Source organism: Entelurus aequoreus, linkage group LG02 (assembly GCF_033978785.1).
Source record: "Entelurus aequoreus isolate RoL-2023_Sb linkage group LG02, RoL_Eaeq_v1.1, whole genome shotgun sequence".
Taxonomy (NCBI): domain Eukaryota; kingdom Metazoa; phylum Chordata; class Actinopteri; order Syngnathiformes; family Syngnathidae; genus Entelurus; species Entelurus aequoreus.
Genome location: NC_084732.1, coordinates 57,170,467 through 57,183,486, shown reverse-complemented (window position 1 = coordinate 57,183,486; position 13,020 = coordinate 57,170,467). Strand labels below are relative to the sequence as shown.

General features: G+C 40.6%; 1 protein-coding gene across 2 annotated transcripts in view; it reads right to left on the bottom strand.

The window, feature by feature from the left end:
- Positions 1 to 330: 330 nt before the first annotated feature.
- LOC133636092 (EMILIN-1-A-like) overlaps positions 331 to 13,020 on the bottom strand; it is a 96,451-nt gene continuing 83,761 nt past the window's right edge. For both annotated transcript variants that reach the window (XM_062029744.1, XM_062029753.1), the window contains 4 exons: positions 11,604 to 11,720; positions 3,152 to 3,169; positions 2,717 to 2,851; positions 331 to 1,567 (listed from right to left, as the gene is read on the bottom strand). In XM_062029744.1, coding sequence (XP_061885728.1) covers positions 1,245 to 1,567; positions 2,717 to 2,851; positions 3,152 to 3,169; positions 11,604 to 11,720 — 593 coding nt within the window. In that variant the 3' untranslated portion in view covers positions 331 to 1,244. The remainder of the gene's footprint in view (positions 1,568 to 2,716; positions 2,852 to 3,151; positions 3,170 to 11,603; positions 11,721 to 13,020) is intronic.

Here is a 13,020-nt window from a genome sequence, read left to right as displayed (position 1 = left end):
TAAGACAATATTTCTAATGTGCTCTTCCTACTTTCAGAAATTTTATCAACCAGATATAGACAATATTATTTTATAGAATAATTGTCAATGAAAACAACATGAAGTGGCTTATAGAAACAAACATTGTGCAATTTATGATGAAACATTCAAAAGTGGAACTAGTTGTGTACTGAATGATTCAGAATACACATATGTTTTAAAGGCACATCACAGTGTCAAAGTTAGACCTTGAGATGAGTCCACAAAAGGGTGTCAAATTTAATCGCACAAAATTCAAAGCACATTTCAGACTGTGGACTGAAAAGGACTAATTGACCCCACATTAACACATGTACTTTTTTATCAGAGGGTTTTCCACAGAATCTGGAAGAGTCTGAGCATGCGTCTGAGGAGCAGCGTTTCCCATCATGCTTTGTTGTCGTCACAATTGTCACTTTTGACAACGTTGTCATACATCTCTAATGTGTTATTTTGTACTGCCATGTTTTAATAGTCAAAGTGGTGTCGTTTTTAGTCGTGTACAGTTTTATTATTGCTAGATTTTGTGGTAATCTGTCACCCTTAGTAAGAATGGCTAGTGAAGTACCTCCAATTAATACCACTGTGGCCTCCACCCTCACAGATAAATCATTACCTGTACATGTGAGTTCCAATAGATGAAGTTGATTAAAGTTCTACTTTGCCCACTGCACTTGATTTTTGACACCTGTGTTCTAGATGTTTCGCACAATGCACCACACTTGACATGAAGTCCTTTTTCTACGGTTCACCCTGTTCAGTGTTGCAGAGCTGGAGCCTATACCAGCTTGGCAGACTAATAACCCTGGACTGGTCACCAGTCAATCACAGCACACATGGAGTCAATCACTCACACAGTCACCGAGGAGGAACCCACACAAGTCTGACGTGTCAAGCCCGAGATGTTCAGTTCATGCTGTGTCAAGGTTTCACAATGGTGACTGCATGAACAATGTTTCAGTGTTTGCCTCACAGTTCCAATTGATGTAGCGTTCATATCTTTGTAATGGTCAACTCACAACATCAGAAGGGGATTTACAATCACAAAAACGGCTTTAACGAGTTCCCCTGAACACCTCGGGTGATCCGTTCCGTTATAAAAAAAAAAAATCTGCCCACTTCAGAATAAAGAAGTGATATCAAGGGTTTGGTGCTGCCACATGTGGGCTTGTCTTGATTGATTGTTCCTTGTCAAGTAGTGTCTCGTGTGTTTGGCCAGGAAGTCGTCACATAGCTTCATAGAGCAGCATCCCATTAAAGATGGTCAACGGTTCCACAGAGTGGGCCAACTTGCCCATCACCAAGTCGATGTAGACTGTGTCCCCAGTCTGCAGCGGTAGGATGATGTTAAAGACCGCCAGTGAGCCTGGAGGGGTTTTGGCCTCAGCCATGGGGTTGTTCTCCAAGCCCTCGGGCTGGTAACCCCCAGAGTCCACTCGGGCCATGCCGTAGTTGGATTTGGACAAAACTGCCTCGATCTTCTCGTTCTTGTGGCCTGTCAAGATGGCGCTGAAAAAGTAGCGCCCATCAACGGGGGCTGTGAAGACGCCTGAGAGAAAGAGTCAATACCCTTAGTTCATGCAGAAATGAGTAACTTTCATTTGTATAGGACTCAAAGGGGCACATGATTTCACAATGCATTGTGGGGGTTGGGTAGCCATTGTTGCTGGACAACGTTTTTGTTTACATGGCTGTACTCAACCAGCGGTATTGTGAGAGAGAGCAACAAAGTGGATTAAAATGAATCGTACAAAAGAAAAAAATCAAGGCTCTATGGTGAAACGAACTAGACCCAGTTGCAAAGGCTCGCCACCTTAACAAATAAGTACATATGGTGGAATTGATCTATAAGAGCACGTCCAATAGACCAAGCTGCTGAACGTGTCCTGTATCTGTATTGTCGTCAACGGAGTCAGTTTATATACAGGCCAAACATTTCAGAATGACAAGTCTGTAAAGGCTCACGGACAAACCAACTTTTGGTGTGGCAAGACCTTGGAATTTTACATTAGAAAGAGAAGACTGTTGTCGTTTCTGAGGTAAGTCAACAGAACTTGTCAGTGTGTGGTATCTCCTGGTAAAATTTGTTTCACACTTAGTATATTTAAAGTGTAAGATGCACTGTGCATTTATGTGGGAAATATTTAAAGTCTTCACAGGTTTTGGTCTATGAATAAGGGTATTGCTTTTTTCCCAAAGACCCTACTTTGTTCGTAAACCGCAGATAGCTTAGCTTAGCTTACCTAACGCTAACATCCTACTATATGCTACATGTGCAACAGAATAAAACAGGCTTTGATTCAAACTTAGTGGTGTGAAAACGTCGTGAACACACCAACATGTACCAGGTGATGGCGTTAAAAGTCATGTTTGATTGTCTCACGGCTGCTATCCAGGCTATTCATTGTCTCTTTGTTAGCTCACTAACCTGAGTTCCTTGGCTTTGCTTCTATACTGGAAATGAGACAAATATCACCAAAACTTTTTTTCCCCTGAAGTGATCATGACAACAATTATGGCAGTTAATTATGCCGCACGTTCACGCCATGTTTTGAACTAGTTAAGGAAAGGAACACAACTTTAAGACAAGAGTCATGCATTCAGCCATGTAAATAAGCTATTCAGATACCAGCAAGAACCACAATGCATTGAGTTTCCACGTCAAACTTTCGAGCCCATTTATTTTATATGGTTGTACCTGTTCTGGGGTCATAGAAGTCTCCTTCATTAACAAAGACCTTATCAAAGACAATGGTTCCTGCCCTCTCCATAGGGACAGTCAGTGTAGCAGAGAATGACAGTTTGGGTGAATGAGCATCAACACCCGGCAGTCCTGACAACACAACATATGAATATTCAATTAATCCCACACTAATTTGCAGTGTTATATTAGCTAGGAACACTAATATATATATACAGTTTGTATCTAATATATATATTTTTAAAAGTAATATTATGCACTTCAGTATGCCTCTGAATCAGACTCTTCTGATGGTAGTGCATCAAAGAAAAGGAAAGTGAAACCTCAAATGCGGACTAAGGACCACTGCCAGATCTTTTTTACCCCAGTAAACAAAGTAGTTAAGTACACCCACAAAATGGAACAAAAACATGAATGATGTTATTTACACACCTGTCTCTCCTTTGGAACCTGGAATGAAAACACAACATCTGTTAAATATCTTGCTGATATCTTGTTGCACTTTCATGCATTCACTCTTAGTGCGTAACTAAATCCACTAATGCAGTCAAGACAGACACAATGATGAGTGATGGACACTTACCATCTTCAACAGTTGCCAGGATGGCTACGTAACAAAAGTCCATGTCAGAAAACCAACAAATTTAACTGAACTGCACAAATTTTGTCAAGAACAGTGGTCAAAAATTCAACCAGAAGCTTGTGGATGGCTACCAAAAGTGTCTTATTGCAGTGAAACTTGCCAAGGGACATGTAACCAAATATTAACATTGCTGTATGTATACTTTTGACCCAGCATTGGTCACATTTTCAGTAGACCCATAATAAATTCATAAAAGAACCAAACTTCATGAATGTTTTTTGTGACTATGTGCTCCAATCACTCTATCACAAAAAAGTAAGAGTTGTAGAAATTATTGGAAACTCAAGACAGCCATGACATTATGTTCTTTGCAAGTGTATGTAAACTTTTGACCACATATATATATATATATATATATATATATATACATATATATATATATATATATATATATACATATATATATATATATATATATATATATATATATATATATATATATATATATATATATATATATATATATATATATATATATATATATATATATGTATATATATGTATATATATATATATATATGTATATATATGTATATATATGTATATATATATATATATATATATATATATATGTATATATATATATATATATATATATATATATATATATATATATATATATATATATACACACAGTATATATATAATGTGATCCTAACAATATGTAATTTGTTCAATATTTACCATATTTTGGTCATTTTATGCACAGCCAGAACTTAATCTTCGGCACATTTATTTCCATTTCATTAGCAGCGCCCTTCCGATTTCCTGCAACAAATTTGTTCCTACTCCCTGAATCAAACGCGAGTGTGTTTTCTAATCATGGCAGACTTGTTGACAGAAAACTATTTTTGGACAAATGAGGATTTTCAACAGGGGTCTCAAACTCAATTTACCTGGGGGCCACTGGATGCAGAAACTGGGTGAGGCTGGGCCGCAAGAAAAGATTTCATAAAAAAAATCTAACATGTACTTTTTAATGAATTCACTTTCTTTGAATGGCTTTCCCGTCCTAGCAACCATCTCACTCACCATGTAGCTAGCTTTGACTGCTGCATCGCTCTTTTCGCTTGCTTTTTGACGAAATCTTGTTGCCTCAGTAGACTGGTTTTAAAATTTGCAACCCGGTTCACTCTCTCATCTCCCTGGTATTTTGCATACTCCTCAGCATGTGTAGTTGTATAATGACGTTTCAAATTGTATTCTTTGTGCACCGCAACTTTCTCTGTATCAACTACAGAAAAGAGCTATAAGGATTATTCATAAAGTAGATTACTTAGAACACACTAACATATTATTTATTAATTCGGGTTTATTGAAATTACAGGAGCTAGTAAAGTCACAGACATTATGTGTCATGTTTAAGGCTAAAAGTAAAACATTACCAGCAAATTTACAAAAAATGTTTGTCATCACTTCTGAGAATGAAGAGCATAGAAGAAAAGGTCATTTCCAACATCAGTATTCAAGGACAACTTTAAAACACATGTGCATATCAGTGGTGGGGGTTTAACTATGGAATTCTCTTTACAATGAGATAAAAGATTGTAAAAATATATTCCAATTGAAAAAATATATAAAGACAGAACAATAAGATCATATGGACAGCCATAAGTGTTTACATTTTGCTTTATATTTATTATTTTACTTATTTTTTGCCTGGTTTTGTATTTGTTTTGTATCATCCCGTGAGGTGTATATTACTTCTTTTGTTTTTTTGGTTCGGTTTGTACTTCATGAAGTTTTGCACTTGTTGTGTTTTTTTGTTTGTTTTCGTTATATTTGGATGTAATTGTTGGTTTATATGATATCATTAAGTAAGACTATGTATTATGTTGAAGGGGGCAGGAAAATATAAGATTTTTCTTCATCCTGCTCCTTCTCAGGCATTGGTGTGTAAATGTATAATTGAATAATTGAGGTATAATTGTCTATCGATCAAAGATGCACATCAATGAAGGAGATAAATAAAAATTAAATTAAATTAAATGAAATAAGACACGTCGGGGTGCCCCTGTGCTCAACAAAGAAATATTGCATCAAAAATCGTCTCTGTCTGGAGCCAACAAGAGAGGGGGGGCTCGCCGTGGAGTTTACAGTTACGGTAGCACAATTAGCCCCGAACGGGCTAACATCACCACTAACGTGTTACACGTCTGATTCGTCCAGCGACTCTTTGTCGGAGTATCAGCGCTGGGGTCCAGTGCACCACACTTTTGTATTGTCGCTCGGTCCTTCGGCGGAGTGCTTTGGACTCTACCGGACCGCTTGTCTTCCCCGCCCGGACTGTTTGGCAGGGGGGCGGAAGGAGGGAGGCAGGGAGGGAGGGAGGAAGAGCGTGTGTGGGTGTCGTGGAAAAGCGGCAAAATGTTTCTCTGCTTGCATCACGCAAGTGACGTCAATGCATACTTCCCAACCTTGAGACCTCCGAATTCGGGAGATGGGGGGGTTAGAGGTTTGGGGGGGGGGGAGTTGAGGTGGGCGGGGTTGGGGGTAGCGAGGGTGTTTTTGTAGCCCGGAAGAGTTAGGGATGCAAAGGATTCTGGGTATTTGTTCTGTTGTGTTTATATTGTGTTTAGGTGCGGATGTTCTCCCGAAATATGTTTGTCATTGTTTGTTGTGGGTTCACAGTGTGGTGCATATTTGTGACAGTGTTAAAGTTTTGATACGACCACCCTCAGTGTGACCTGTATGGCTGTTCCTCAAGTAAGTCTTGCAATCACTTGTGCGTGCCTGCAGAAGCCTTATACAACATGTGTCTGGGCCGGAACGCTGTTTGTATGGAGCTAAAGACAGTGCGGTGACATGTTCAAGAGGACACTAAAGGCAGTGCCATCTCAGCACACCCTTAATATTGTCGAGAGCCTTATACCACACCGTGATTGGTAGATTCCTTTAGCTCCGCACACAACGCTGTCAAGCGCCATTCATTTAAAACTCGTGGGCCGCACTAACATTAAACTTTCAAATTAAGGTGGGGGCCGCAATATAACGTCTTGCGGGCCGCATTTGGCCCGCGGGCCGCGTTTTTGACACCCCTGATTTACAACTTTATCTTTATGAAGCTAAATATACGAAGGATGAACTACTGCTTATAGAAGCGAGCACAAACAGAGGGTGAAACGTTGGAGCAGACGGAAGCCGATAGAGTGCAACACGGTCACGCTGAAAATCTGGAACTTTTGTGCCAGCTTTGCCAAATTAATGGAGTGCCCTAATCAACTGGTAACATCCCCGGCCAGCTGGACCAAACGGACAACTGTCCATCGAGTGAATCACTACACTTTTGATCGTGATACATACACTGTTAAGCTTGCTGTGTACAAAAAGAAAACATGAAATGTGGGCTAATGCTTTACAGATACTGTAATATGATTGTTCATTTTGTTCAATCAGTACAGATTGGTGTCTTACAGCTAATACCGTAGCACGCCAATGTGTTAGTACGCTAGAAAAAGAGTTCCTCAGTGTTCGCTCTTACAATAACAATGTTGCTACAGTTTGGTTATTATACAAGTTACTGAACGTAAATGAAGTATTGTTGACGGTTTTTGAATGCATTTTTAAAGTGATTTAGAGGTAGAATTAATTGCTCCCATTAGCTGCATTGCTAACTACTAAGTTGAACGAGCCGATTTTTATGTTAGAAAGCGAAAAAACTAGACTCTGTGAAAGAAACAACGTGAGTATGGCTGTTTGTGCACTGTTCTGATGGATAGGTTGGCCCTACTAGAGCACCGTGTCTGCCAGTTAGAGCAGAGTAATTTTGTAACTCTAGACGTCACAGACATGTTTGCTAGCGTTAGCTGTAGCGAGCTGACTAGCCCAGTTTGTAGCAGCCCTAAGCAAGCCATGGTGAACCCGTTGAGACGCATAATAGATTTAGCCCTTTGCTAGTCCTAGAGAACAGAGACTAACGTTTATTGATAATTGGCTCTCTTTCTGGGGCACACCGGGCTTGCTAAGGAGAGACGGCCTTCACCCTAACCCGGAAGGCGCCATCACTCTTTCCAAAAATGGAGACTACTAGTTGAGTCACACTTGACTAACTACACTAGAGCAAGCTCGGACACAGGCAATTACAGTGTCTGTTATTCCGGGTAAGGAGTCAGTTAAGCTAGAACTAATCAGTGGCAGGCTGAAAATTTCCTGCACACATAGCATTTCTCGTACAATATTACATAAATCACATAATGTTTTTTCTGTCGTGACTATGCCAGAAGTAAACATTCATTCTACTGAGGTGGAACATTTTGACACGTTAAATCTATTGTAGCACAAAGAAAATAATCTCAAGATCCCCATCATATCATTTCTTAGATGTGATCAAACTTATTTAAAGGCCTACTGAAATGCGATTTTCTTATTTAAACGGCAATAGCAGGTCCATTCTATGTGTCATACTTGATCATTTTGCGATATTGCCATATTTTTGCTGAAAGGATTTAGTAAAGAACATTGACGATAAAGTTCGCAACTTTTGGTCGCTGATAAAAAAGCCTTGCCTGTACCGGAAGTAGCATGACGTCACAGGTTGTGGAGCTCCTCACATCTGCACATTGTTTACAATCATGGCCACCAACAGCGAGAGCGATTCGGACAGAGAAAGCAACGATTTCCCCATTAATTTGAGCGAGGATGAAAGATTTGTGGATGAGGAAAGTGAGAGTGAAGGACTAGAGGGCAGTGGAAGCGATTCAGATAGGGAAGATGCTGTGAGAGGCGGGTGGGACCTGATATTCAGCTGGAAATGACTACAACAGTAAATAAACACAAGACATATATATACTCTATTAGCCACAACACAACCAGGCTTATATTTAATATGCCACAAATTAATCCCGCATAACAAACACCTCCCCCCTCCCGTCCATATAACCCGCCAATACAAATCAAACACCCGCACAACACACTCAATCCCACAGCCCAAAGTACCGTTCACCTCCGCAAAGTTCATACAGCACATATATTTCCCCAAAGTCCCCAAAGTTACGTACGTGACATGCACATAGCGGCACGCACGTACGGGCAAGCGATCAAATGTTTGGAAGCCGCAGCTGCGTACGTACTCACGGTATCCAACTCAAAGTCCTCCTGGTAAGAGTCTCTGTTGTCCCAGTTCTCCACAGGCCAATGGTAAAGCTTGACTGTCATCTTTCGGGAATGTAAACAATGAAACACTGGCTATGTGTTGCTGCAGCCGGCCGCTAATACACTGCTTCCCACCTACAGCTTTCTTCTTTGCTGTCTCCATTGTTCATTAAACAAATTGCAAAAGATTCACCAACAAAGATGTCCAGAATACTGTGGAATTTTGCGATGAAAACAGACGACTTAGTAGCTGGCCACAATGGTGTCCCAAAATGTCCTCTACAATCCGTGACGTCACGCGCAAACGTCATCATACCGAGATGTTTTCAGCAGGATATTTCGCGGGAAATTTAAAATTGCACTTTACTAATCTAACCCGGCCGTATTGGCATGTGTTGCAATGTTAAGATTTCATCATTGATATATAAACTATCAGACTGCGTGGTCGGTAGTAGTGGGTTTCAGTAGGCCTTTAAGGCGCACTACACAAAATAAACAAAACTTTATTAATATCAGTACTATGGATACCATTAACAAAAAATCTTCAAAACAGCCCACTACCTATTATATAGGCTTTTTAGACATCAGATCATTGTCTCCCAAAATGTTATTAGGTAATGAGGTCATTAGAGACAACAATCTTATAACGTCATTGGTCTCAGTGAAACTTGGCTGAAACCAGATTAATTTTTCCCACTTAACGAGGCATCTCTTCCTAACTATACGAGTGCACATATTGCCAGTCCCCTAAAAAGGGGTGGAGTGGTCACACTAATATCCAATGAAAAACTTAACCTTAGCCCAAACCTAAGTAATTAATATAAATCATTTGATGGTACTCCCGTACACTAAAGTAATGTCCGATCATTACTTAATAAATTTTGAAGTTCTGACTTATTGTCAACAAGCTACTAATAACCAATGCTTTAGCAGCCTCAACTTAACGCTGTCACAACTACGACTCTTGCTGGCCTATTGCCTTCGGTAATGGCACAATTTCCAAATTATGTGGGCTCTATCAATAACCTCACTAACAACTTTAACGATGCAGATACTAATGTATGTACGACGGATATTGCGCTACAAAATAATCTCTCTCTTTTTGAAGAAATAACATTAGAGGAACTCCTGCAACTCGTAAATGGTACAAAACAAACAACATGTTTACTTGACCCACTTCCTGGGAAACTTATCAAGGAGCTGTTTCTAATATTAGGACCATCAGTGCTAAATATTATAAACTTATCACTTTCCTCTGGTACTGTTCCCTAGCATTCAAAACAGCGGTTATTCATTCTCTGCTCAAAAGACCTAACCTCGATTCTGACCTCATGGTAAACCACCGGCCGGTGTCCCACTTTCCATGTTTCTCGAAAATCCTTGAAAAAATTGTAGCACAGCAGCTACATGAATACTTAGTGTCTAACAATCTATCTTACTGACGGATGCAGTGCGTCTCCGATAACATATTTCCATGCCAGAAATCTGCATTCTAAGAACTCCGGCTTATTAGTGATTCCCAGAGCCCCCAAAAAGTCGGCGGGCTATAGAGCATTTTCTATTCGGGCTCCAGTACTCTGGAATACCCTGCAGCAATAGCAGTTAGAGATGCTACCTCAGTAGAAACATTTAAGTCCCATCTTAAAACTCATTTGTATACTCCAGCCTTTAAATAGACCCATTTTTAGACCAGTTGATTTGCGGTCTCTCTTTTCTGCTCTGCTCCCCTCCCCTGCGTGGAGAGTTTATCAGGTGGCCACGAATCAGTTTCCACGGAGGAATCGCTAGCTGTTCCAAGTCGGGACCGGGGATGGACCACTCCTCTGTGCATCAATTAGTGACGTCTTTGAGCTGCTGACTTGTCTACATACAAGAGGATCCTCTGCTGATCTCACTACGGATTGGACTCTCACGTTATTAATCGTATTCACTCATCATCCATTGGACTGGTCACTCGTGGGGTCACATCTGCGGTCCCTTTCGAGGTTTATCGTTGTTTTTTCTTGCCCTAATGTGGGATCTGAGCCGATGTCGTTGCGGTTTGTGCAGCCCTTTGAGACAACTGTGATTAAGGGCTATATACTGTAAGTAAACTTTGATTGATTGATGGATTGATACACAACATTATGTACAGCATATGCACTATTACTGCATATGCAACATTATGTACTGCATATGCATTATTACTACACTGTACTGCATACGCAATATTACTACACTGTAATGCATATGCAACATTATACACTATACACAGTACTACATAAACAACATTACTACACTGTACTAAAATTCAACAATAATAAACAGTAAAGCATACGCAACATTACTACATACACAGTACTGGATATACAACATTACTACACTGTAATGCATATGCAACATTATACACTATACACAGTACTACATAAACAACATTACTACACTGTACTAAAATTCAACAATAATAAACAGTAAAGCATACGCAACATTACTACATACACAGTACTGGATATACAACATTACTACACTGTACTGCATACGCAACATTACTACACTACACAGTACTTCATATGCAATGTTACAACACTGTACCGCATACATGACATTACCAAGTTTGCTTCTCTGGATTTTCTTCTTGCGGTGAACCAGCTTTTGTCTGAGAGTGTTTGTGGTTTGAAGAAAACTGATATGTTGTGTTTGGAGAAGATGCTTCTGAGTTTGTCTGATAAAGCAGCAACATACGGGATCACCACATTTGGCCTCCTGTTTCTATCCTCAGGGTCGGTGTAGAGGTCCTTCTTTTCCTGGTGGATTTGACAAAGGCCCAGTTAGGGTACCCTCAGTTAGAAAGGGAGTCAAAGAGGAGGTACTGGTCAAGTACTGGGTAGGATTTCTGTAGCACTCAATATTCCATTCTTCACCGTTCGCTTTTCGCAGTCCAAAAACGTCAATGAGTTGTTCCCTGAGTGACTTGAATGTTACTGTCCACAGTAACTTCGCAGGTTTTGCAAAATAACATTTTGGAACTGAAGAACCCTTTAAAGCTTTTTGGACGAAAAGTGAGACATCTTTATTGCTTCCATTCAACTTTAGCGGATCAAGGTGTTTTGACCACTGTCCTGTGTGTCACCCATAACATGCTATGAGGGCATTCAAATACAGCTGTCTTACCTGGTAGACCGCGAGCCCCACTTTCTCCTGGTCTTCCAGGGGATCCAGGTGGCCCTTTGGGACCCGGCAGTCCATTAAAACCTTTTTCTCCTGGGGGTCCTGGAGGTCCTGGCCGCCCTGTACATACAAGATGAGATATAAGCTTGTCTGTACCACCCACCTGTCACTTGAAGTCTTATATTCCAGGAAGAATTTTCCCTACAAATTTGGAGGTGTTCAAATTTCCATTTAAAGGGAATGGCACTTTTTTGAGGGAATCTTGTCTATCGTTCACAATCATTATGAAAGACATGATGACAGATGGGCTTTTTTTTTAATGCAATCTAAATATTAAATAAATTCGATCATAAGTCCGCTTACTGTGGAGCCTATGGGAATCGTTAATTTCTGCCTATAGAGCCCCTAAAAAAACATGCAAGGGGACGGCGTGGCGAAGTTGGTAGAGTGGCCGTGCCAGCAATCGGAGGGTTGCTGGTTACTTGGGTTCAATCTCCACCTTCTACCATCCTAGTCACGGCACTGCCTTTGCGTGCGTGCCGGTCCAGTCACACCGCTTTTCACACACACAAGTGAATGCAAGGCCATTCAACAGCCATACAGGTCACACTGAGGGCGGACGTATAAACAACTTTAACACTGTTACAAATATGCGCCACACTGTCAACCCACACTAAACAAAAATGACAAACACATTTCAGGAGAACATCCGCACCGAAGCACAACATAAACACAACAGAACAAATACCCAGAACCCCTTGCAGCACTAAGTCTTCCGGGACGCTACAATATACACCCCCCCCCCCCACACACACACACACCTCAACCCCGCCCACCTCAACCTCCTCATGCTCTCTCCGGGAGAGCATGTCCCAAATTCCAAGCTGCTGTTTTGAGGCATGTTAAAAAAAATAATGCACTTTGTGACTTCAATAATAAATATAGCAGTGCCATGTTGGCATTTTTTTCCATAACTTGAGTTGATTTATTTTGGAAAACCTTGTTACATTGTTTAATGTATCCAGCGGGGCATCACAACAAAATTAGGCATAATAATGTGTTAATTCCACAACTGTATATATCGGTATCGGTTGATATCGGAATCGGTAATTAAGAGTTGGACAATATCGGGATATCGGCAAAAAAGCCATTATCGGACATCTCTAATATATATATATATATATATATATATTAAGGCTGAAACGACGCGTCGACGTAGTCGACGTCATCGGTTACGTAAATACGTCGACGCCGTTTTTGTGCGTCGACGCGTCGCATAATTACGTCACACTACCGTCATGGCGGAGCGCAAAGCAGACTGCGAGCGAGGGGAAAAACGCACGCCAAAAGTCGTCAAAAGTGTGGGAGTATTTCAATACACAGCCTAATAATGTTGTTGTATGCACACTGTGTCGAGCGG